At 43.9% G+C, this 21,906-nt stretch overlaps 1 protein-coding gene across 3 annotated transcripts in view; it reads right to left on the bottom strand.

Annotated features, from left to right (window-relative positions):
* The window catches only part of LOC101174783 (cadherin-20), a 46,117-nt gene that overhangs the window by 1,633 nt on the left and 22,578 nt on the right, over positions 1 to 21,906 (bottom strand). Inside the window, exons 1-10 of one of the 3 annotated variants that reach the window (XM_023950281.2) lie at positions 16,459 to 16,507; positions 11,426 to 11,695; positions 6,963 to 7,257; positions 6,751 to 6,870; positions 5,597 to 5,764; positions 4,457 to 4,644; positions 4,106 to 4,359; positions 2,322 to 2,458; positions 1,252 to 1,373; positions 950 to 1,067 (exon numbers count right to left, since the gene is read on the bottom strand). In XM_023950281.2, coding sequence (XP_023806049.1) covers positions 950 to 1,067; positions 1,252 to 1,373; positions 2,322 to 2,458; positions 4,106 to 4,359; positions 4,457 to 4,644; positions 5,597 to 5,764; positions 6,751 to 6,870; positions 6,963 to 7,257; positions 11,426 to 11,635 — 1,612 coding nt within the window. In that variant the 5' untranslated portion in view covers positions 11,636 to 11,695; positions 16,459 to 16,507. Of the gene's footprint in view, positions 1 to 949; positions 1,068 to 1,251; positions 1,374 to 2,321; positions 2,459 to 4,105; positions 4,360 to 4,456; positions 4,645 to 5,596; positions 5,765 to 6,750; positions 6,871 to 6,962; positions 7,258 to 11,425; positions 11,696 to 12,563; positions 12,706 to 16,458; positions 16,508 to 21,906 lie in introns of those variants that run through there. The other 2 variants (XM_023950278.2, XM_023950280.2) reach the window with 2 other exon arrangements.

A 21,906-nucleotide genomic window follows, 5' to 3' on the forward strand; every position in this document is an offset into this window, starting at 1 on the left:
ATATCCCATGAATGCTGAATGACGACACAAACCAGTCGAACCTACGAACCAACTCGAGTGGCCATCTTCTGGGGCCACAAAATCTTATTTCTCTGATAGTAAAAGGGTCGTATTGGGTTCAGATGGTTCTCTGACTTTAACCAAGTGTCAATCCGACTGTCAAACCTCTACTATGATACAAATCACTGCTGCTACATTGGTTCCATTTTTGTGGATGCCATGAGTGTGCTATAGCTACGCTCAGCCACTAGGCAGCGTTGTACATTTCTTTTGGCAGAGCTGTAATTTAAATCAAACAGATGTACCTTCAGTTCGTCAGATTCTGTGTCATATTAAACTCATGAATGCCGTGTCGCTACATACATTTGCACATCTTCCACGAATGTAAGTTTGGTATTTCGTGGTTTATGTGTGATATACGTAATTTATAAGCTTTTTTTTTTTTTTTTCATTTGTCGATGTGCACAGATGTCCGTTGACGGTTTTGTCTGAATGTCCTAATTATTACGTAAATCTTAATCAATTGTTTGTGATTTTTGCGTGTTGCATACGCAAATTTGTGGCTTTCCAAGTGTGTTTACGTATGACTAAAAGACCTTTCATGTACGTACCCCTGATGTATAACTTTTATATTGAGTTAAAATTAAATAATTGACACACGAACCATTTATAAAGTGCATATTAACAGTGCAATAACCACGCACGGTTCATGTTCTTCATTGATTTACATGTTCTTTGCGTGGTTTAATCGTACTTCTTCTGAAGTTTTATCGTAGTTCGTTAGTGATACATCTGTGAAAACTTCACCACAACTTTTCTCGTTATTTGCACGTATATTCAGCTATGTCCAATTCTCATCCATGCAATATGTGCCAAATGTACGTAGTGGCTGTGTGACATGGCCTTGAAAACCGCAGCATCCATTCCACGGCTATCATCAGTGTTCTACCTTGGTTGTCTCTCAGGGTGAAGTTGGGGTTGTTGGCGGCTTCTGGGGCTAAGCTGTAGTGGAAGTGTTGTCCAGCTGGGGGCTCATCTGGATCCACTGCCGTCACCGTCTCGACCAGCTGGAAGGCAGCAGACGTACAGTATCGTATCATGTCTGCTGCTCTCAGACCACCTCAGCTTTATACTGGGGTTCAGCACTACAAAGCTGAAGGATTCATTATGTAGAGGGGGGTTTTTGGTGCAGGTGTTTTTGCGTGCATCTAAAGTCGTGCTAGTTATACTGGCATACGCTGTTGTCTTCACCTGTCCCGCTTTAGCGTTTTCACACACATACGTCTCTAAGTAGTGTGTTAAGGATGGGGGGTTGTCGTTGACGTCCAGGACCTTCACAGCCACGGACACGCTGGAAATCTGTGAGGGGTTATCTGCAAGAGCACAAACACAGAGCGCTCAGAGCCAGAAAACCTCCCAAGTTCTAAAGGCTAGAGATCTTCACATTTTTGCTTATTTGATGTCCCTCTCGAGCCATGAAGTGTCTTTCAGCTCCAGACCCTCTGTGTAAATGGCTGGAAAAGTTGTTGGTGACCAGCAACTTTCTCACGTTCCATCAGACAATCTGTCAGTCGACACTTTGGTTTTCAAAAGTTGGACTATGCTGCACACCGTAGAGGCTTTCACTCAGTTTTCTTTGGATTATGCAAGCTAGCACATTTTTCGAAGGAAGGCCAATTAGCTTCTTTACACACAGCTACACTCTCTAGGAAAAAAATCCACTGTAAATACAACAATCCTTAAAACACCCATTTCTACAGCGCCCCCACTGGTGTGGAGTGTGATTGCAGGACACACATTTGGACAAAAATAATTTTTTTAACATTGCTAATAGATTGTAGGTGTGCGTTTTCACAGGGCCGTTTTTAAAAATTTGAACAGCATTAAGATTATTGCATTAAAGAGAAAAAGTGGGCGGTATTAAACATTTTTTCGATTATGACATTGGATTTGCTGAGAAGGTTTTATTTAGACCTCGTTTCTACTAAGCAGCTCCAGTTTGGTGCTTTGCTGTGGACCTACAATCAACCAGGGCCCAAAAATGTTACGGTTTGATCTAGCTTAATAGGGCCATTTTGAAATGGAAATGCTCCAAATATTGCGCCATACCACTAAGTGGCTTTATTTTACATCAATTTCAGTTCCTGTAGACATCTGAATCACTGAATTGGGTTGAAAATGAAAAACAAGATTTGCTCCATATTTTTTCTTCTTAGAGACCATAAATGCACAGAGGTGGAACCCTTGATACAGTTGGATAACTGGAAAAAGTTAGAGGATCCTGAAGCCTGTAGACTAGCTGGTGATTTCTCCAGACATACTCATCTCCATGGCGAGGACAGTGATGTTGTGCCAGCTGATTTCCTCTCTGTCCAGTGAACGCACCGTCATCAATGACCCGGACGTCAGTTCGATGTAGAAGAATTTGTCTGGGTCGCTGGTCTTCTCGATGGAGTACCTAAGGATGTCAGATGGAACATGTGGACGTCAGTGTGGTTTGCAGGCCAGCTGTTTGGGTTGATTACGCCTGAAATTGGCGCATCATTAGGGGGCACGTCGTTCTTATTGATGGGTGGAGGGAAGCCATCATTGCTCACTTTACTCAAAAGGACCAGCTATTTTAGAGTTGCTGAAGTGGACGGAGCAATTTACAGTAAATATGTCTGACCCGCTTGGGCTTCATCTTTACCGTGTAGCTTTTTGTGGGTGAGGTCAGAGACGATCAATTCTACATGTGAGGCTGGAACTCATCAAACACGGAGATGCCTGAAGTGAATATGTAAAATTCTGTAGTTTGTGGTTGGTAACCTTGTAAACAGGCAGAGCTGTAAATCAACAACATGGATGTGATGGTCACTTCAACAGAGCAGTAGAGGAGCTGGCGCCTTCTGTACTAACGACATCAAAAACACGTTCAGAGGACTTTCAAAAAATGTCTTGCGTTGGAAAGGATATTGGGAAAACAGTCTTAGACAGTCACAATGATATATTTATTTCACGTTTTTTGTGTTCTTATAGCTGCAAATGTGGAAAACACATAAAGATAATTTTACTGCTTAAAGTAGGCTAATGTGCTAGCAAAATAGTTAAAACTTACAAGAATTTTTTTTTTAAAAACCCCCCAAAAAAAACCAAGATGTTGACAGAATTAAACGGCCTATACCAGCAAAATCAACTTTTTTGAGCTTTTAAGGCTATCATAATGTTCATTCCTTAGAAAAAACACTACAACTGCTCTATGATCACAATCCCATTACAAGTCTCAGAAACGACTGTGTCCACACCCTGTGACGTCACACAGTGGGGAACAGCCCCTTCAAGCACTGCCAGCACCGCCCCCAGGCCAACACCCTCTTTCTCTGTGGAGCTAGCGGTGATTGGTAAACGCTTTCATTTTATATGAACAATACGCTCATCCATCTCTGCAAACGTTTAGATGTTGTTTGTTTTCGTGAGAGAAACGCAGACAAGCTGCCGAGGCCGGCTCTAGGTTGACATCATAAAAGGGGCGGCACCCACAAGGAGCAAAAGGCGGGGCCTTTCCAGTCGCCTTATTTCTGTGTAGCAAAGTGACATGAGAAAGTAACTCAAATTTAATATAAAAATGATTCTTTAGTGTGCTAAAGGTAATATATTATCATAAATGAATATAGTTTACTCTGAAATGACCACACTTTCAGTTCATGTATAAAAACAAGTTAAAAAAGGAAACTAAGTAACTTAAAAAATAGACCACTATTCCTGTAACTTGTTATAATGCCGCCCCCTACTGGTGAGAACACGTCTCTGCTTAGAATAGATTATCCTAAGATTATCCTCACCCAAAGTTTTACTAAACAGATTTAAAAAAAACAATATATTTCTGAGCCTTCTGACTATACTTGAATGCACCATGTTCACAAAGGCCTTTACCAGGATGGACTTTTATTTTCAAACATTGTCTTCAGGATTAGACAGTTCTTGGACTGATAATTCTTGTGTGATGGCCTTTAAAATGGGAGAAAGAGAAGCAGTTTCCTCTGCAGTTCTTTCTCCAATCACGAGTGACCTGCATAACCTTCAGGTGTATAAAGGTGTGTTTAGGGTCTATTTTTTTGTTTCTCACCTCACGGTGTTGTTGGCAGCGTCCGGGTCTCGCGCTGTCACCGTCCTCACCACCGTTCCGATCTCTGCGTCTTCTGGCAGCTCCATGTAGTATGCTGCTGAGTCAAAAAGGGGGGGCTCGTCCACGTCCTCCACACTCACGTGCACGATAGTGACATCCTTGAAGGGCCCAGGGTTTTGGAAGGTCAGGTCCGGGTGGGTGTTGACTCCCTCTACCTTCAGGGTGTAGCTAGGCTTCTTCTCAAAGTCCAGCAGCTGCAGGGTCACAGTTTCCAGCATTGAAAACATTTTCTGATCAACCCCCCCCCCCCCATATGGAGAATCAGGTCCTGGGTGGGGCTCACTCGGTTACCTTCTTCACCATAATGATACCGAAGCGGTTGGTGGGGTCTGTGCTGATGTCAAAGGTGTCCCTCCCATCTCCATCGATGATCCTGTACTTCATCTCTGCGTTGACCCCCACGTCCCTGTCCTTGGCCCAGATCCGACCCACCACCGACCCCATGGGGGCCGATTCCAACACGCTCATCTGATACAGCCCTGAGAACATGGACCAAGAGTGTTACACGTTTCATCCTGTAGAGGGAGCCAGAACTCCTCCCATGACTGTGACCTCAGAGCAGGATAAGGGGGAGGAGCCTCACAATCAGGTTGTTAACTGTCTTCAGAGTTGAATTTCATCTGTTTAGCCAGGTTTAACCTGGAAGCTGCCTGATTTGATACGGTCCAACCTTATAGGATTCCAGGAGCTCTTTACAACCAAGAAAGTTCCCCTGAAGTGAAGACACTATATGGGGACGGACTGCTGATGAGGATCAGCAACAGGGTGGGGGCAAACAAGGGGGCAGCAGCTAAACCGGACCTGCTGATGGAATGTTAATAAAAAAGCGACTTTATGATGGTCTGGTTCAAATTCAGATGTGTTTTGTTTGACTTCTGTCATTTTTAACGTAGTAGACGGAGACGGACCTCATGTCTAACCTGGTGACACTGCGTTGGGGTTGTCCCCCCGCACCTGTCTGGTTTTCCTGCTAACATCAAATCTGTGGTTCCTCATGACTTTAGGGACACCAAAGCTGTTTCCCTCCAGAAGTCTAACCTGGTCCAGTCTGACCCTGTCATGTTCTGGAGTTTTCCCACATGGATTGTGTGCAGTGTGAACGTCCAGACTCTGCCGGGCCAAAGCAGTGAGGTGATCTGGACCAGAAGATCAGTGAATGTATCTGAATGGCCGGAATGAATCTCAGAGAAGTGTTTTCTAGATCCAGCATTAATCCCATTAATCATCAATGTATTATCCATCATTAAAAGTAGCGTGTAATCTGATCCACTTCAAAAAAAAAAATCCCTCTTTCTGCTTGCTGAGCACGGTTGGACCATCTGAAGATGTCTCCATGAAAGCTGTTGTCTTCCAGCTCCTCTGAGGATCTTTCTGCTCATCAGATCATTGGAGGGCATGAGCCCTCCTTAATCGAGGCGGGCGGCTGCTTACTCTGGTCAAACACGGGAGCATTGTCGTTGACGTCGCTGAGTGTGATGTTGATGGTGGTTGTGCCTGCGAGCCCCCCCAGTTGTCCGCCCATATCTTTGGCCTGGATCACCACGGTGTAGTTCTCCCTGGTCTCTCGATCCATGTCTGCCAAAGAAACCCGGACCATTCCTGAGGAAGAAGAGGAGATGAAGTGAAGAAGCTCACACAGTCCCACCAAAGCTTCTGTCTCAGAAGATTCCAGTCAGATGGACCAAAGCCAGATAATTCTCAAGTAAAATCCTCCTTTTTAGAATTTTACTTTTTGTAGCAAAATGTTTTTTTTTTTTGCTCCTTCATCCTCCAAAACATGACATTGACATGTTTTCCTGTGAGAGTGTCTATTCTGTATGTTCAGAACACCTTTGGGACTCGGCTGGATTTAGTCTTCAGAAGTCCTTGTTTCATCTCCAACCCATCAGTCAATCATCACTAACATTGATGGACTGAAAAGAAGCAGAAACGAGCAGCAGAGCTCAGCGAAGGTCAGGTGATCCTTTGAGCAGGAGGAGGAGATCGTGACCTGAACTGGTGAACAGGTGAACAGGTTAAAAACCCCATCCCTGTCCTGGGCTGCACACTGGAGTCCATCGAGGAGGTGGCGGACAGGAGGTCGTTGGCTAAGCTAACATCCATCATGGATAACCCCTCCCACCCCCTGCACCAAACCACTGACCAGCTCCTACAGCACAAGACTGTTACCCCCACAGTGCAAGAAGAAGCGCCACTGCAGGTCATTCCTCCCCACAACACAGTACTACAGTGACACACTACGTATGTACCAACACGGTATTTCATTTGTTGTTGCTGCTATTGTTTCCATTGTTTTGGTTCCTACAAGGTTGTTTGGTGAGTGTTTTTTATTTTAATCTATTTTTCCATGTAAGTTACATATGTTCTTCTGTTCTTTTACACTATTCTGAATGTCACTTTGATTTCTGAATGTCCCTTTGCTGCTGCAGACAAAAAAAATTCCCCATTAAGGGATAAATAAATTCTTATCTTATCTTATCTTTAAGTTCTTGTCTGCCCAGCTTTGGACGAATGTCCAGGTGAAGCAGCAGGGATGATAAACTCATCTAGAGTTTCTGCTCTGGTCTCTGAGACCAACAGCGTACCTGTTTTGGCGTCGACTGAGAAGTACGGCTGTCCCTCCAGGATGCTGTAGACCACACGAGCGCTGTTGCCATATGTGGGGTCGTCTGCATCCGTGGCTGTAAGTTGGATCACTGGCGTTCCTGGGAAAACCAGCCGATAAGGTGAGGAGGAAGTCACAATAGTGTTGCATGGAACCAAAACATCTATCTGAACTGGGATGTTTCTTCCTTACCGACTTTGGACATCTCTGGTACTGTTGCCTGGTATGGCCCATCCAGGAACTTGGGCTCATTGTCATTGATGTCCTGAATCTTGACGATGAACTCGGATTCGGGTTCCAGAGGCATGTCAGTCAGGCGGTTGCGAGCCTGGGCCCGAAGGACATACTGCGATTTCACCTCCCGGTCCAGTCTCTGGATGGCGTGGATGTCTCCGGTGCTGTCATCGATGGTGAAGGTGGTTCCAGCGCCCTCACCTGTCAGGATGTACCTGATCGATCCATCGCCTTTGTCCATGTCTGAGTGCAGCTGTGAGGTTAACAGAAGGGAAAACTGTCAATTTTCCTTCTGCTGCATTATATACAGTAGATATTCGGTTTATTTGAGATATTCACAATTTTGATTTCTTGAATTTTTTGTTGTACTTCCGTCACTGATTGCAGTAACATTTCAGTAAATATTTGGTTGATTTATGTCCTGAAAGCTGCTCACAGATGCTCAGAAACAAATCAGTGACATATGTTTAAAACACATCACTTTAGGTCTGAGAACGTCTCAGTCTGAGAACGTCTCAGTTTTAAAACAATACTGACCCAAACACTGCAACATGAGCTTAGCGGTCAAATCAAACAGACAATCTTTGACCAAGTCAACAATTTTTTTTTTCAAGAACTGAAGAGCATCCAGCTAGGAAAAACCTGGAAAACACCTGGAGCTGAGGTTTGATTTGAGTGGGAAATAATCAGGAGCTGTTTCCAAAACGGTTGGACACCCAATCCAACCAGCATGTTGCTGGAACAGCAGCTAATGAAGGATTTGGTGGGAAATGGCCTGGAAAAGCTGAACAGCAAATAGCAGACAGGATCTCATGAGGGACACAGACTTCAGGTCTGAGAACGTCGGAAAACTCAGCGTCTTCTGCAGAAACCTGGAATGACTTAGTTTAGGTTCAATGGATTAGGTCAGGACTAATGTATTAGTGTGGTGGTAGTACTGATACTTTGTGCAGTAATAGTAGTACTCATACTTTATGTTGTTGTGTAGTAGAAGAACTCATATTTTGTGTGGTAGTCGCACAGAAACATTGTGATGCAGTGTAGCAGTAGTCCTGATACTTTGCTTCATTGTGTTGTAGTAGTAGAGCCAATACTTTTTGTGGTAGTGTAGTAGTAGTATTAGTCATATTGATACTTTGTGTAGTAGTGTAATAGTAGGGTATTGGTTAGGGTAGTAGTGTAGTAGTAATTTTACTTTGTGTCATAGTGTAGTTGTAGTACTGTTACTTTGTGTAGTAGTAGTGATTATACATTGTGTAGTAGTTGTTGAACTGATACTTTGTATAGTAGTGTATTTTGTGTAGTAGTACCAATAAACTTTTGTGTAATAGTGTAGTAAAAAGAATGAAACTTGTGCAGCAGTGTAGTAAAAGTGCTGATACTTCTTGTAATAGTGTAGTAGTATTAATTTTTTGTGTAGTAGTGTTGTAGTAGTACTGATGCTTTTTGCAGTAGTAGCGGTGCTTAAAATTTGTGTATTAGTGTAGTAGTAGTGATGGTGCTTTGTGCAGTAATGTAGTAATAGTATTGATACTTGGTGTGGTAGTCTAGTAGTACAGATATTTTGTGCAGTAACGTAGTAGTAGTAGTGTAGTATTACTGATATGTTGTGTAGTGGTGTAGTAGTGTTGTAGTACTGATATGTTGTGTAGTAGTACTGATATGTTCAATTTCAATTTATTTGTTTAGAGGATAAGCCCCTTGAGATGTATCATCTCGTTTTCAAGGGGGTCCTCAAAATACAACAAAACAAGCAAATAAATAACCGACAGATACAGCTGAGTTTTACATATATCAAAACAAGACAAAAAGAACTTAAAATTTACAAGACAACAAACAGGCACACACCCACACACACACACAAACATAGGCATTTAATGCACCTACTAGTAATTAATAATTAATTTAAGGTAAGGAAAAAATAATAAATAAAAGGCAGAAAAGAAATCAAATCAAATTCAAAAATGTTGCGTAGTGGTGTAGTAGTACTGATATGTTGCGTAGTGGTGTAGTAGTACTGATATGTTGCGTCGGGGTCTAGTAGTACTGATATGTTGTGTAGTAGTACTGATATGTTGCGTAGGGGTGTAGTAGTACTGATATGTTGCGTAGTGGTGTAGTAGTACTGATATGTTGCGTCGGGGTCTAGTAGTACTGATATGTTGTGTAGTAGTACTGATATGTTGCGTGGTGGTGTAGTTGTACTGACTGCAGGGTCCACATAAACACCAGAAACATGTACTGGTTCTGGTGTTTATGTGGACCCTGCAGTCCAGTCTGTAGCCTTTAAGGCGGTGGCGCCGACCCGTTGACGTGTTGCCAGCCCTAACTCTGATCCAGGAGGGGGAGGGGCTCTCAACCATCACATGAGGGGCTAAATGAAATGCCCCCCCTGGCTCGGTTATGTAATCCACAGGTGAGTGGAGCGTTTCCTGAAAAAGACCATCGTTGTTTCAGTCTTTCATCACTAAACGTTGCCGTGGCTTTCAGGGGGCTAAAGACGCTTTCTTCTCAAGATTTTTTCACTTTTCTGCAACCAAAACACAGATCTCCCCATCTTCCCATAATCTCCCATCTCTGCAGCAAAAACCAGTTTAGCCTTGAAATGATTTATTTTATGTTACACGTCTGGCTGTAGCTCTTCCTTCACCTTTTCCCGCCTTAATCCGCCGCTCCCTCCAAGGCCTTTCAATTTAAACAGTCAGGCTATCGATGCCATGCTTCATGTCAGGCTGAAATCCCAAACCTTCAAGGTCTCGTAGCTCTGAATACTGAATTCCCCACAGAGAGGTGAACTAAAAAAAGGCGGCTGCAGCACATCTTTTTTTTCCTGCTTTGTCAAATCTTGCCGTGCCTTTTAGGCCTGAGTGGTTCTGGGTAGTAGCCCGGCCTGTCAGAATCACTTATTCCATTCAGCTTGCAAAAAAATTAGGTCGGAAAGAATCCATAAGAGACGCCGAATTGAAAAGGAGGATGAAAATGGAGGCAAATCCACCCTAGTCACTGCGAGGAATTTTGATAGCACATGTAGGGAAAAAGTCCCTGAGCTCTCAGAAGTGTCAGGCTGGATTAGGCTTTCAGGAATCCTTCAGCTTTCTGAGTGGAGGCAGCACATTTATCAAACTCTAATTGATTAAGTGATATCGTTCTCCGAGGGTTCTGGAGGTTCTGGAGACCTCGTGGGTTTTGGAAAGAAACCAGGAACAGTAAAGGAGTGCTCTGTCAGAGAAGGGTCCGATTCTTTCATTTTTAGAGATTTTATGGTGAACAGAAACCCCCCCCCAAAAAATGACCAAAATGCATGAAATTATACAGATTCAAATCATAACGAGGTTTCATATGTCACTGACATAAAAGAAATGAAGCTGCGCAGTTTAGATTTCATTATGAAAAGGTACAGCAATTGAGAATTGCATATTACTTATGACTATGGCTGAAAAAACGTCCATAAAAACACCATGGCAAATTAAAATGCCATAGATTTTAATTTACTTTAAAATCTATTTCAAACTAAAAATGTATTGAAATGTCATGTTTTGGTACTGAACTATACTCATTTGAATATGGCACCAAAACCCACGACAATTTAAAACGCAATTGATTTAGTTTTTATTCAAAAATGTTAAGCAGTTTAATTTAATTTTGTTTTAAATTGCTAGATTGATTTCCAACTTTTCATGTTGAGATCCAAATTGCAAAATGCATTTTCAAATTGCAAATTGAATTCTCAATTTAGAAAAGCAAATTACTTTGAGTTAGTGTTCAAAAAAACTTTTGTGGTCTGGATTTCAAATGTAATTCAGACACCATTTAATGAATGGTAAATATGACATCACAGATTTCCTGAGATAAAAGCCCAAGAAATATGAACATTTGACCAAGTCTACTTATGAATCCACTGTGTTCTGATGATGAAAACTTGGAGGATTTATTCAAATAAATTAAATAAACTTTTCACATGAAAAAAAGTTTAAACACAATGCATTGTGGTCTACAATTGCCATACTAGCAGAACTTTTGAGAAAAAACCTGCCAACAGAACAGAAACTGATGGTTTTATCAGAACAGTTTTTAAATGATTCCAGAAGAAGCAAAAATGAGGACTTTTGACCAAAAACAAAGAGCTCTTCAGTCCAAACTTAGTTTTTAAAAGGTTTTATATGATGTAAGAAAGAAAAAAAACCCTCAAAATTGAAGTGAATCATAAAAACGTAGCATAGAACCCAGACTCTGAGAAACTTTTTTAGATTTCTTTTCCGTTTTTGGTTCTCTCATCTAAATTCATGGATCAGGTATTTGAAGAACACTTAGCTCAACATTCCCGCCAAAGATCCCAAAGTAGTGTTTGAAGTAGTTGGAGGGAAAACTCTTTTACATCACTCACACTATTTCATGCAGCCCTGCCAACTGCAGTCACCAACCTTTCCGATGTACAGGGGTTCCAGTCCGGTGTACTCCTCCAGGACGAAGAACTGGTTCCACACCCAGCCTCGCTTCACCCTCTGCAGCAGGGCGGAGCCTCCAGGGTCTCCCTCTGCTGGCTCAGCCACAAAGCTGTGTGGCAGGACCATCAGAAGGGTCAGGGGGACCCACCTGCTCACAGCCAGCCGAAGGTCCAACTGGGTTCTCATGGTAGAACGCCAAGTTGTTTGGAAGTTCCAGGTCCCTTTGTTTGCTCGGCTGTAGGCGCTCTACAAGAAAAAAGGAGATGTTTGTGAAAAATGGATCCTTTGTGATCCATGTCCAGAAAGAAAAGATTCTTCTAGATCTGCAGGTGAGATCCAGAGGAGGAGAAGCTGGCAGCGTGGAGGTTTGTTAGTTCATCACTGCAAATCAAAGACATGGCAGACAAAGCAGCGGATTTTTGCATGACCAAATTATAGGAAGGTTGGTAAGAGTTTAAAGCAGTTTCCTTCTGAAGCAGGAACCCAGATGACAGACGTAAGAAACCTTCAGCCCAGCAAGGTGAACACCAATCATCTGACTCCGCCTCTGATCAATACGGTAGGGCTGGAGGTACTTTTGTGTAACATCTTTGATAAAGATGGACATCTGATTCAGGTTTGGTCTTCTCTGGTGGTCCTCTTGATTCATCAGGTGTGAAGGTTAACCTGAACTCTGGTTTGGATCAAAGAAGACGACTCTGGTCCTTCTGAGAATGAGGGTCTCTGTTCTCTTGCAGATGAACTCTGGTGCGGTTCACTTCAGTGCAGACAGACTTCCCAAAGGGGGGGGGGGGAACCAGAGAAGAAGAAAAACAGCCCCAGTTTGAATTTGAAGAAGCAGGAACCCTGAGGAAGTTTGGAAATGCATGCTGGGTAAAGGTGGTGCAGTGAGGAGCTGCAGGAACTCCTTCACACATGATGGTCGGAGTTTTATGTCTTGAGTTTTGCTTCATCTTCATTCCCTGGTCTGTTTCTGTGCTGGTTGGAGGCGTGTCTCCTGGAAGCTCCACCCCTTTCCTAGAATCTTTGGATTTACTCGGTGATTTATTTCTGTTGTGTTCCACAATTGTTGTGATTTTTTTTATCTTTTCTCTTTTTTTTTATCGTAAACTACCTTCAGGTTTCTTTTCTGGATCTCCTTGCCTCTGGGTTCCTGCTGGTTTCCGTCCTGGTCAGAGCTTGTTCCGTGCAACAGCGCCCCCAGATGAGTAGCGGTTGAACTGCTGGCAGTTTGATCCACTTTCGTCTTCGGTTTTCTCCTTAAGTTCGCGTTGTTTTTGGAACCAAAACAAACAAAATGTAAACGTAAAAAGATTAGGTAAATAGAACGCCGCCCCATTTTGTAGGCAGTCTGGTATAAATCTCGGCAAATAGAAGTTAAAATAATTTGTTGCTGAAAATTAAATCGGACTTCGACACGTGTGACTTTCCTGAATTTTCAACCAAAACAGAATATTTTTGTTTGCTGCAGATGATCAGGCGCTTAGTTTTGGAAATACATGAAGCCCATCCTTCCCCTCCACCTGTCATAGTGTGTGTGTATGTGTGTGTGTAAGGGGGGGGGGGGGGGTCCCTGCATACTGCCTGTAATTGGCCTGGGGGTGTGATGCTCTCAGCCTGCAGTGTCTGTCAACTCTCTACTTGTTCACTGTTCATGTTCACAAGCTCCCTTCAGCTCGGCAGCTCATTACCTGTTTTTTCTCAGTCCCCCCCCCCCCCCCCCCCCCTGAACTGCTTCAAGTAAGGGGGGGGGGTGTAATTCTGAGTATTTCTGAAGTGGCCGAGGTCAGACCATCCCAGTCTTACAGGAGATGTTTTTTTTAAAGTATTGATTACTTTGAATCAATCCCCTTTCAGATGCGGTGTGGAGCATATGCTGCCCATCTGCATCCTGGTTTATGGATCAGCTGCTTGAATTAACAAACGGGGGGGGGGGGGGGTAGATCAGTAAGGGAGGGGCAGAAAATGCACAAATAGTTGGACTCTTGACTCAATGAAGTTAAAGAAAGATGGAGCGTCATTCTGGTGCGCTTCATCATCACTGAATGGGCACAAAAGGTAGCGTGGGGCGTGGGGGCGTGGCCACATTGTCTGTGAAGGCCGGGCCGTTTGTGTGCTTGCATCATTGTTCAGAAAAACTCTGACCTGCCCGCTTCCCTCTTTTCAGCCCATTTAAACAGCCGGGCCCCTTTATGAAGTCAGTTTAGCTCCCAGGTCTTCAGCTCCGCCCCCCCCCTGAAAGTTCACAGGCCTGCTGGCTCCAGTTTGTTGGACCTGATAATGAGATGACAGGCGGTGGAGCCGCGTCCAAAACTGCTCACAAGTGTTAATGTGGTTTGTTAAAGACACAGCAGCTGCCCTTAAAATAGAATGGGGGGGCTTAAAGTCAACTTTAAAGCAAAGTCAGCTTTTCTTCTATCAAGAGAAAAAGCTCAGTTATCAGCAAACACTAATAGAGCATAGGAATGTCTAATTATTGTCATCATTCTATAAATTCTCCTGCCGCTCTGACCTGAAACTGCTCCTGCATGATGAACAGGAGGAGACTCGAACCAACGGAGGTTCCCATGCGTTAGACCAGACCACCCCAGACTGTCCTGTTCTTCTGCTTCTGTGTTCGTTCTCTCTGAACGATGCATTTTGCGTTTTCTTATCTCAACAACACTGAAAGATCTGCTGACCTTTCCTTCACAGAAACATCTACTTCTGCCACAGACTCCAGGAGCAGCAGCAGCTTCCAGGACGACATGAAGAAACGTCGTGACATCGTTTATCCAGAGGATTTCTGTTCTGCAGAGCATCTGGGCTAGGACTAACCCCTGGACTTTTATCTAGAAAAACGTCAATGAACTTCAAAGACCCAGCATGAAGAGTGAAGTCTGCGTTTGTGATCTGCATACTTGATTTAGCATCAGACACAACTTTCAGTTCTTCAAAATATGTTTGACGCAGTGCGTCAAAGATGACCCTGTTTGATCAAATTTAGTTTCATTTGTCAAACTGAGGGAAAATGTAAGAAGATGACAAATCAGAGGAGGTTTCAAAGGTTTCAACCTGCTCATTGATACTGACGTCAAGCACTTCTATGACCCAGAGAGCAAAAGCCCCAAGTTTTCTCAAAGCTAAAAAAGTATTTTTACATTCAGTTTTAGTGAAAAAAACACATTTTCCAGGATTTTTAATCCTACTTTGATCATATTCTTCTTAAAATGATTGAAAGCTTTACTAGACAGACCAGGGTTTCCAGCTGTAAAGGAGCCGCTGTGTGTGTTTGACACAGCGCTCCAACATCCACGCTCAGCTTAGCTGTGGCCCCTTCAAAAAGCCCCCCCATGCTGTGCAAAATGTCCGTAAAAAACGGGGCGGGTCCATGAAAACGGTCCCGCCCACCCCGGCAGGACAAATGTCACGGCCAATTTGTTAACCACAATTGATTTTGCATGGTGGGAAAATCTTCATGGGGGGGCTTAAATGCAGCATAAGATGCAAACGTCCTGGAAGGAGGATGCATTTCTTTCTAGACCCCCCCCCCCCCTCCACACACACACACTCAGTGTTCGACAAGCTTCATTTTTACTATTTGAAACAAAAGTTTAAATGGTCTGGAATAGAGCCTAAAACGGGACGATGCTGATTGCAATGGGGAAGGGGGGGGGGTATCCAATAGGACATTCAGTTTGAGCACAAGCGAACACACCTTTTCATTCATAACGGATAGAAAGTTCTCAGACCTGCCTGGAAAACCCAAAGAGAGCCACCATGGGGGTAACTGACCAGATAAGATCCTCAGGAAAAAGCCACAGAAAAGAGTCCAGAAGACGAAGGAAACTCGTCCCGAAGGTCCTCAAAGAGGCAGAAAAAGATGGAAAGAAGAGCAAGCTGCAGCTGAGTCACTAAAGGTCAGACACCTTGATTCAACAGTCAGGAAGAAACTTGTAGACCAAAATGGATTCATGGGAAAATTCAATGCAGAGAAACATCTGGATCATGCCCAAAACCTCCAGGAGGAACTTTCTGAAAGGAATGGATCCCCAAACGTCAGGATTCAACCCAACAGAGTCGGACATGGAGCTGGGAGTGTGATGGTATGGCAATATGCTGCCGTAATAAATTGTTCTTCAGCAGCAGAATGTTCTCCATCCCATCTAAGAAGGGAGTTTAGCAACAGAACAATGGTCCAAACCTAACAGAGGTCTGCCTCCAAATGGATCGGCCCAAAGTAGATCCACAGTAATTAGATGCTTTGGTTTTTGTTGTCGCTGATTCAACCACATTTAAAAAGGGCTCTTTGGTCAGAGCCTCCTATCTTCATCACAACAGGAATTTAGCCAGAAAAATCTATGATTAATAAATAAAGAGTGCATCACTCAACCTTTAAAAACAAGAAATCACAACATACTCATTTACAGCTAAATCAAAAGTCCATCAGTCATTAAAACGGAATTCACAAATAATAATAGTGTTACATTTGTGTTAAAACCAGAATAAATAATGAATGTATCTAAATTAAACATCAGTACAGTGATTTTTAAACATCCACTATTGCACAGCTCTGGCAGACTTATGTTTTTAATATTTTTAAGCAATGTTAAAACATTTATTGCAGTTTGAAACTGAAGAAGGAATTCCTCACCAGAGACGATCAGGAGTACAAAGATTGTTTATAGTGAGGACGGAAAACCAGAAATTTAACAATTAATTCACGTTAGTCCAGTTCTTTTTCTAGAAATACAATAAACTATACATATATTCTTTTCCAAAAACAGAATTGAGAAGCAGTAAAGGTGCAAAGGCGTTAGTTGACAGAAGGAAAGCCGGCCTCATACATAGATGTCTCACCACCAGAGATAAACCTGACGCTTGGGACTCGGTTCTGACCTGAAGCTGGACCTGTCCTCCTTCAGCCCCCCCGTTAATCTGCCCCCTCCCTTCAGTCATAGCTGACTTTCATCTGCAGTTGTCGGTTTAAAAACCAGCCGGTGAGGACACAAAACAGGTCCAGGTCTTACCTTTTTGTAACTTCCTGCTTCAAGTTCTCCTCTCCATCTGAAGCCACGAGCTCTGTCTGTTTAAAATGTCACCAACTTAGGGGCCAATCAAAGCAAAGCACCAATTCCAATCAGCAGGGATGCCCCGCCCTTTCAGCCCAGCCATCTCCCACCTCATGAAAAAGTGGTGGTGGGGTTTCAGGAGGATAAAGATGGAGTTACAGCTGTTGGAAACAGATCCAGAGGGACGACCAGGAAAGCCAGAATGCTGGTCACTGATTGGCTGTAAAATAAACGGGGGGATTTTTTTTAACCAAAGACAAGTCTTTGCAACTATTTCCCTTCTTTGACTCTTAATCCTTGTGACATGGGGGTTCGGGGGAGAGGGGGGCTCCCAAAGTCTGAGTTTGCTGCCCCCCCCTGCTTTTGTCTCCTTAAAGACCTGAATGGTCACTAATCTGTAAATGGTTGACTGCACTCCTGCAAAGGGCAGGAAAGAAGGGGGCCCCTCTTTGTTTTTGGAGGGGGGGTCTTTCACAATCAGGAAAAGCGCCTTCCATCACTGCTGCAGAGCAGCAGACCAAAGCTGGCTAAACAAATCAGACCTAAATGACCTAAAGGGGGGAGGCTGTGTCCGTTAAGTGAAGCAGGTCTCGAAACAAGTCCCTCTGGGCCCCCCCACAAAGACCTTAAGCCACCATAAAAATAGATTGGCTACAGTTGTGTTCTGCATGCTGCTGGACACTTGTTTTTACCTTTTGGGGACACGGTACGCCCCCTTTTGAAGAAAAATGACCCAAACCGTGACCTGCAACGACCTGCTGAGGGCGGCGGGGATGATAGAGTGGAGGTTTAAATCCCCCATAACTTCATTACACATCTCCTGTGGGGGGGTTGAAGCTGGAGAAGGTTCAGAGGAGTTTTAATAGTAGCCCTGCTTCTAGTCCTGCCTCGCTTTAATTGGGAAACATACAATTTGGCAGCAGGTTAGGGGGAGGAGTCTGACTGTCTGGCCCCTCCCACTTGTCCTTTCTTAGAGACTTTGTCGCCATTCCATGCTCTCATGTCTGAGCTCAGGGTTCTGGCTTTCACTCTGCAGTGTTAAACTCTGCCTCGAAAGCCCCCCCCAGGCAGTTTGATGCTCTGAGAACAGGCCGGAGGATGGGGGGGGGGCATGCTCTGGCTATGTGGACAGCAGACCTGTCTTTAATATTAACCCCCCACTCTGCTGTTAGTCATGAGTCCATCTCTGAGACGTTCGTGCGAGCTCGCTGCTGAGTCTGACATGAAGGCAGAGGGACTTCTGAAGCTGCACGGCGGCGTGCACGGCGCGTGCACGGCACGTGCACGGCGCGTGCATGCATGCGAGTGATGCAACAAACGGGGAGGAACCCGGAGTCTGAAATCTGGATCAAATCCGCTCAATTATCTACCAACAAATGCACAGAGACAAACCCGTTTGTTCTTCCAGTTTTTCCAGCACCCGTCTCTTATGATTGGGTTGGAACCCCCCCCCCCTAGATAAATAGATCAACCATATAAGGTGGGGGCACGCGCTCCATTACATGTTTGGTATGCTGGGGGGGTGTGCTAACCTGAGACTGAGTAAATATTTCCTTTCTTGGTGTCTGCATGTGGAGCTCCAGGCTAACCCTGATCAGAAGAAGGGTCGGGAGGGGGTCACCTGTGAAAACTATCCCATCAATGTGGGGGTAAAGAACAACAAAGTGTGAGTCATTTAAAAACTGCATGCATGAAAGCTTGTGCAGCAGAGGAAGGTCTCTTTGTCTCTGGAGAAATCAGACCGGCCTGGGACACCTGCTGCCAAAAGCACCAAGCGCACAAAAATCCTCTAAATACACAATGGGCCAAGATTTAATAAAAAAATTATGATGAAGGTTAATCTGAGCCTGAACTGAGTTGTCTCAATTCTGCAGTTTTCTGACTGGACCTGGACTAAGATTCTGTGAGAAAAACCCTGCGAACCTTGACTGTAACCCTTGTGCCATCTTAGATGACCCCCCCCTTTCCATTGACGTGTTCTCCCCATGACAAAGGTGGATAAAGGTGGAAAGATTTCATGTAATCCATGGACACCAGTGAAGATCACAAATCATTGAAGAAAAAAGGTTCAGAACACTGTCTAGTGGGTCTAGATGACCCCACTCCCAATGGTAAAGTGCCTAGGATAGCACAAGGGTTAAGTCCTAACTTGATGAAAATGTTCTTGTGCCATTTTCCTGATGACGGAGGACAAAAAAGAACCTGAAGCTCAAAATGAGTATATATTTAAAAAGCCGTTTGAAAACGACCATATTTCTGATGTTGAAAATACCACAGGCGGGGGCACAGGCTCCCAGATCCGCCCATTCTGATCATCACCTGCAGACAAAGTGATCCATGAACGTCTTTGTTTTCCTGGTCTGAGCTGGAATCTGCATCAGAACTGGACGGATGGAGGTCTCTGATGTTGCTTGCTTCGTGTTGCACCTGTAATGTTAGGTTGGGGATGTGAGGGGCTGTAAGCTAGTGGGAGAGCGTGTTAACAGATGCATGAAGGGATGTGGGGGCAGGTTAACTCCACCCCAACAGCCCCGCCCGCAACTCAGAGGTGAATTTCTAATAAATTCCTGCCGCTCTGCAGCAAACAACACATATCTTGGCTGAAAACAGTATCATCGTAATGAAGAGACAAATGGGAACACTTAGAAAATAGATCAAAAGATGATCGGAGTGAAACTTAAGTTCATTTTTTAAAAATCAACAACTTTGTTTTTTTGAATCTTCATCCTGTAAAATATATGCTGGAGTTTCAAACTTTCTTTTTGCGTTAGATTTTATGTAATTGTGGCAAATCCCCTTAAATTTTTCCTGAAATATTAAGGGAAAATGGAAGCTTTAAGACATTTGTTATCAACATTAGCGTCCCAAAGGCTGGGCTGCGAAATGTTGTCTGACATGAAACCGGTCTGGGGACGGCTGTTCTAAACCTTCTTTTTCTAATTCTGATGAAAGGGTTAAAGAAGAAAAACGAGAGCGACAGGAAATGAAGCAGAGCATGCAGCAAAGTGATCTGCCTTATCTGCAGCAAAAATTTGGCAGCTGTTTTTGACTTAATAATGCCTCTATTAATGCACCGCTGGGGCGGCAGCGCTGCAGCCGGTGGCAGACCTCTCCGAAATCATCTCTCCAACTGTGTTAATGACTGCTGCTGAGTCTGGAGGCGTTGGAGGAACGTCAGCATCACTTATCTCTAAAGGAAAGCCCTTTACGCTGCCAGTTAGACAAACGCTTCGTCAAAATACCTCATGTAAGGAGCTGACAACATTCATCTCAACTAAGGGAAACTCCGGTTCCTGATAACAACCCTCCAAAGTGAAAGTCGCTCCTCCTATCACAGCATTTCGGAGGATGCGACCTTTGGAGTGTGATCTGCAGGAAAATCCATCAAGAATTCCTCGCGCTTCCCAAAGGTGGGTCCAGATCAGGACGGAACCACAGCTCCAGTGGGCAGTCTTCACCCAGCTCCTACCAGCCCCCTGCATGTATGTCCATCAAAGTGTCTTTGAGCGAGACGTCAAATCCCTGCTCAACCACACTGAATAAATCACCAATGAGTTATGAAGAAAAGTCCTTATCTGCAGCTCTAATGTTCTAAACAGAAGAGCAGCTCTGTGCAGGAGGACACACTCTGCTGTTTTAAAGGAGGGAGGATGTGAGGATAGCCGCCCTCTGGACTCAGACCTCTGCCCTAACAGAGGGCAGCACCATGAGAGTTTACAGAAGAAGACGGAGCTTCTGCTGCATCTTTTATCAGGAGATCTGTTTGTCCTGTTTCAAAAAGGCTGTGCTGAGAGACACTCCTTTTTTGTGTTAAAAAAGAGGAGTGACTTCCAAATTCTTCTTCTGGAGCAAGGATATGTCAGTGCAAACGAACGAGGCGCTGCATAAGAGCGTGCTGCACACTAATCAGCCTCTCACAGGCACTGAGTGCAACCATCTTCAGAAGGAAACACCTGGGAGGCATGAACCTGTGAAAGCGGAGGCTGCAGAGGAGCCTGGCATGTGTAGGTGTGGGTGCTGCGCTCCTGTGTCAGAGGAGATGATCCACAGTGAATGTGAAGCTGTCCGCCCCATATAGCTTCAGTGGCAGAGTCAGCCTGCTGCTTCCCTGGAGACCTTCTGCATCCCTCAGAGTCCACTTAGTCAGGCTACAAGTCTGCCCTCGTTAGTGCTCACAGGTATTCAGTTGCACAGGAGTTTCAGTTCTCCACTTGAGCATCGGCAGGAACCTTCACTGAGACTAAATGGTTAAATGTGAGTCTGGGAATAACTGATTGTCGACTCAATTTCACCGTGTTTGCGGTGACGTTACAGGGAGCAGAGGTGCAGAAGGTGGAGGACTTTGAGTTCCTAGGGTCAACGGTCCAGTGGAGAGGCGTTTGTAGGCAGTTTGGAATGGGTGGAGGAAAGGGTCGGATGTGACGCGTGACAGGAGTGTCCGCAAGGAAAAAATGAGTTTGGAGGATCCAGAGGAGATGATTAGATGGAGACAGATGAGCTGCTGTACTCCCCCTACAACCCCTGGGTGGGCGCTATACCAAACCCGTAGGCCGCTGATAGAAAAAAAAAAGTACTAACTTCGATTAATTCCGTTTTGTTTATTTTATTTTGGATAATATTTCCGGATTCTGTTCACCACATGCGTCTGTCTCGACGCGTCACATGGTTTCAAGCAGCTGTTCCTAATGCTAAGTTAAAAGCCCAAAGCTAAAAAGCTTCTGAAAAAATACAAAAAAAAAACATATGTGGAAGGTCTCTTTGGGGAGAAAAGAGTCCCGGAGGAACCCGAATAAGAGTCTTCATCTTCAAAGAAAAAAAACTAGGAGTGAACCTCGACACAGATTTATTGGGACAGTTGTTCCCTCGTACCAGAAGCCGCTCTGCTCTGCCTCATATGTGTGACACACGCAGATAACAAGGTTGCAGATGCGATGGATTCACCTTTATCTTTATATTTAGAAAATACCAGTTTTACACTAAAGTTAGTTAATTTTTTACAAATCAGAAAATAATTCTACAAATCAACAATTTTACTTCACTGAATTATCACCTCAAAAAAAATTCGAAATGTTTTATTTGTAAACTTAATGTGTTTTTTAAAAGTCTCTACATTAAAATAAGCCTTTTAATGTGAAAAATAGTTTTTTCATAAACTGGAAGCTGAAAATATTACACGCCACCTTCGCCCCGTTCAGGAAAATATCATCCGAGCATGAAGAGGATGAGTCCGGCTGCTTTATTCCTTAAAATGTGTGAAAACTTCTTTTAGCACCCAACAGTTTGTGCGACACAAATACTAAATTTCCATTTCCAGGACTCACGGGGTGATAAACACAAAGAAATACGGATGTACTGAACGCCAAATAAAAGTCAACATTTTTGCTTGCAAAGCAATTTCACCAAAAA

The sequence above is a fragment of the Oryzias latipes genome, chromosome 20 (assembly GCF_053564925.1).
Source record: "Oryzias latipes strain Hd-rR chromosome 20, Olatipes_Hd-rR_3.1".
Classification (NCBI taxonomy): domain Eukaryota; kingdom Metazoa; phylum Chordata; class Actinopteri; order Beloniformes; family Adrianichthyidae; genus Oryzias; species Oryzias latipes.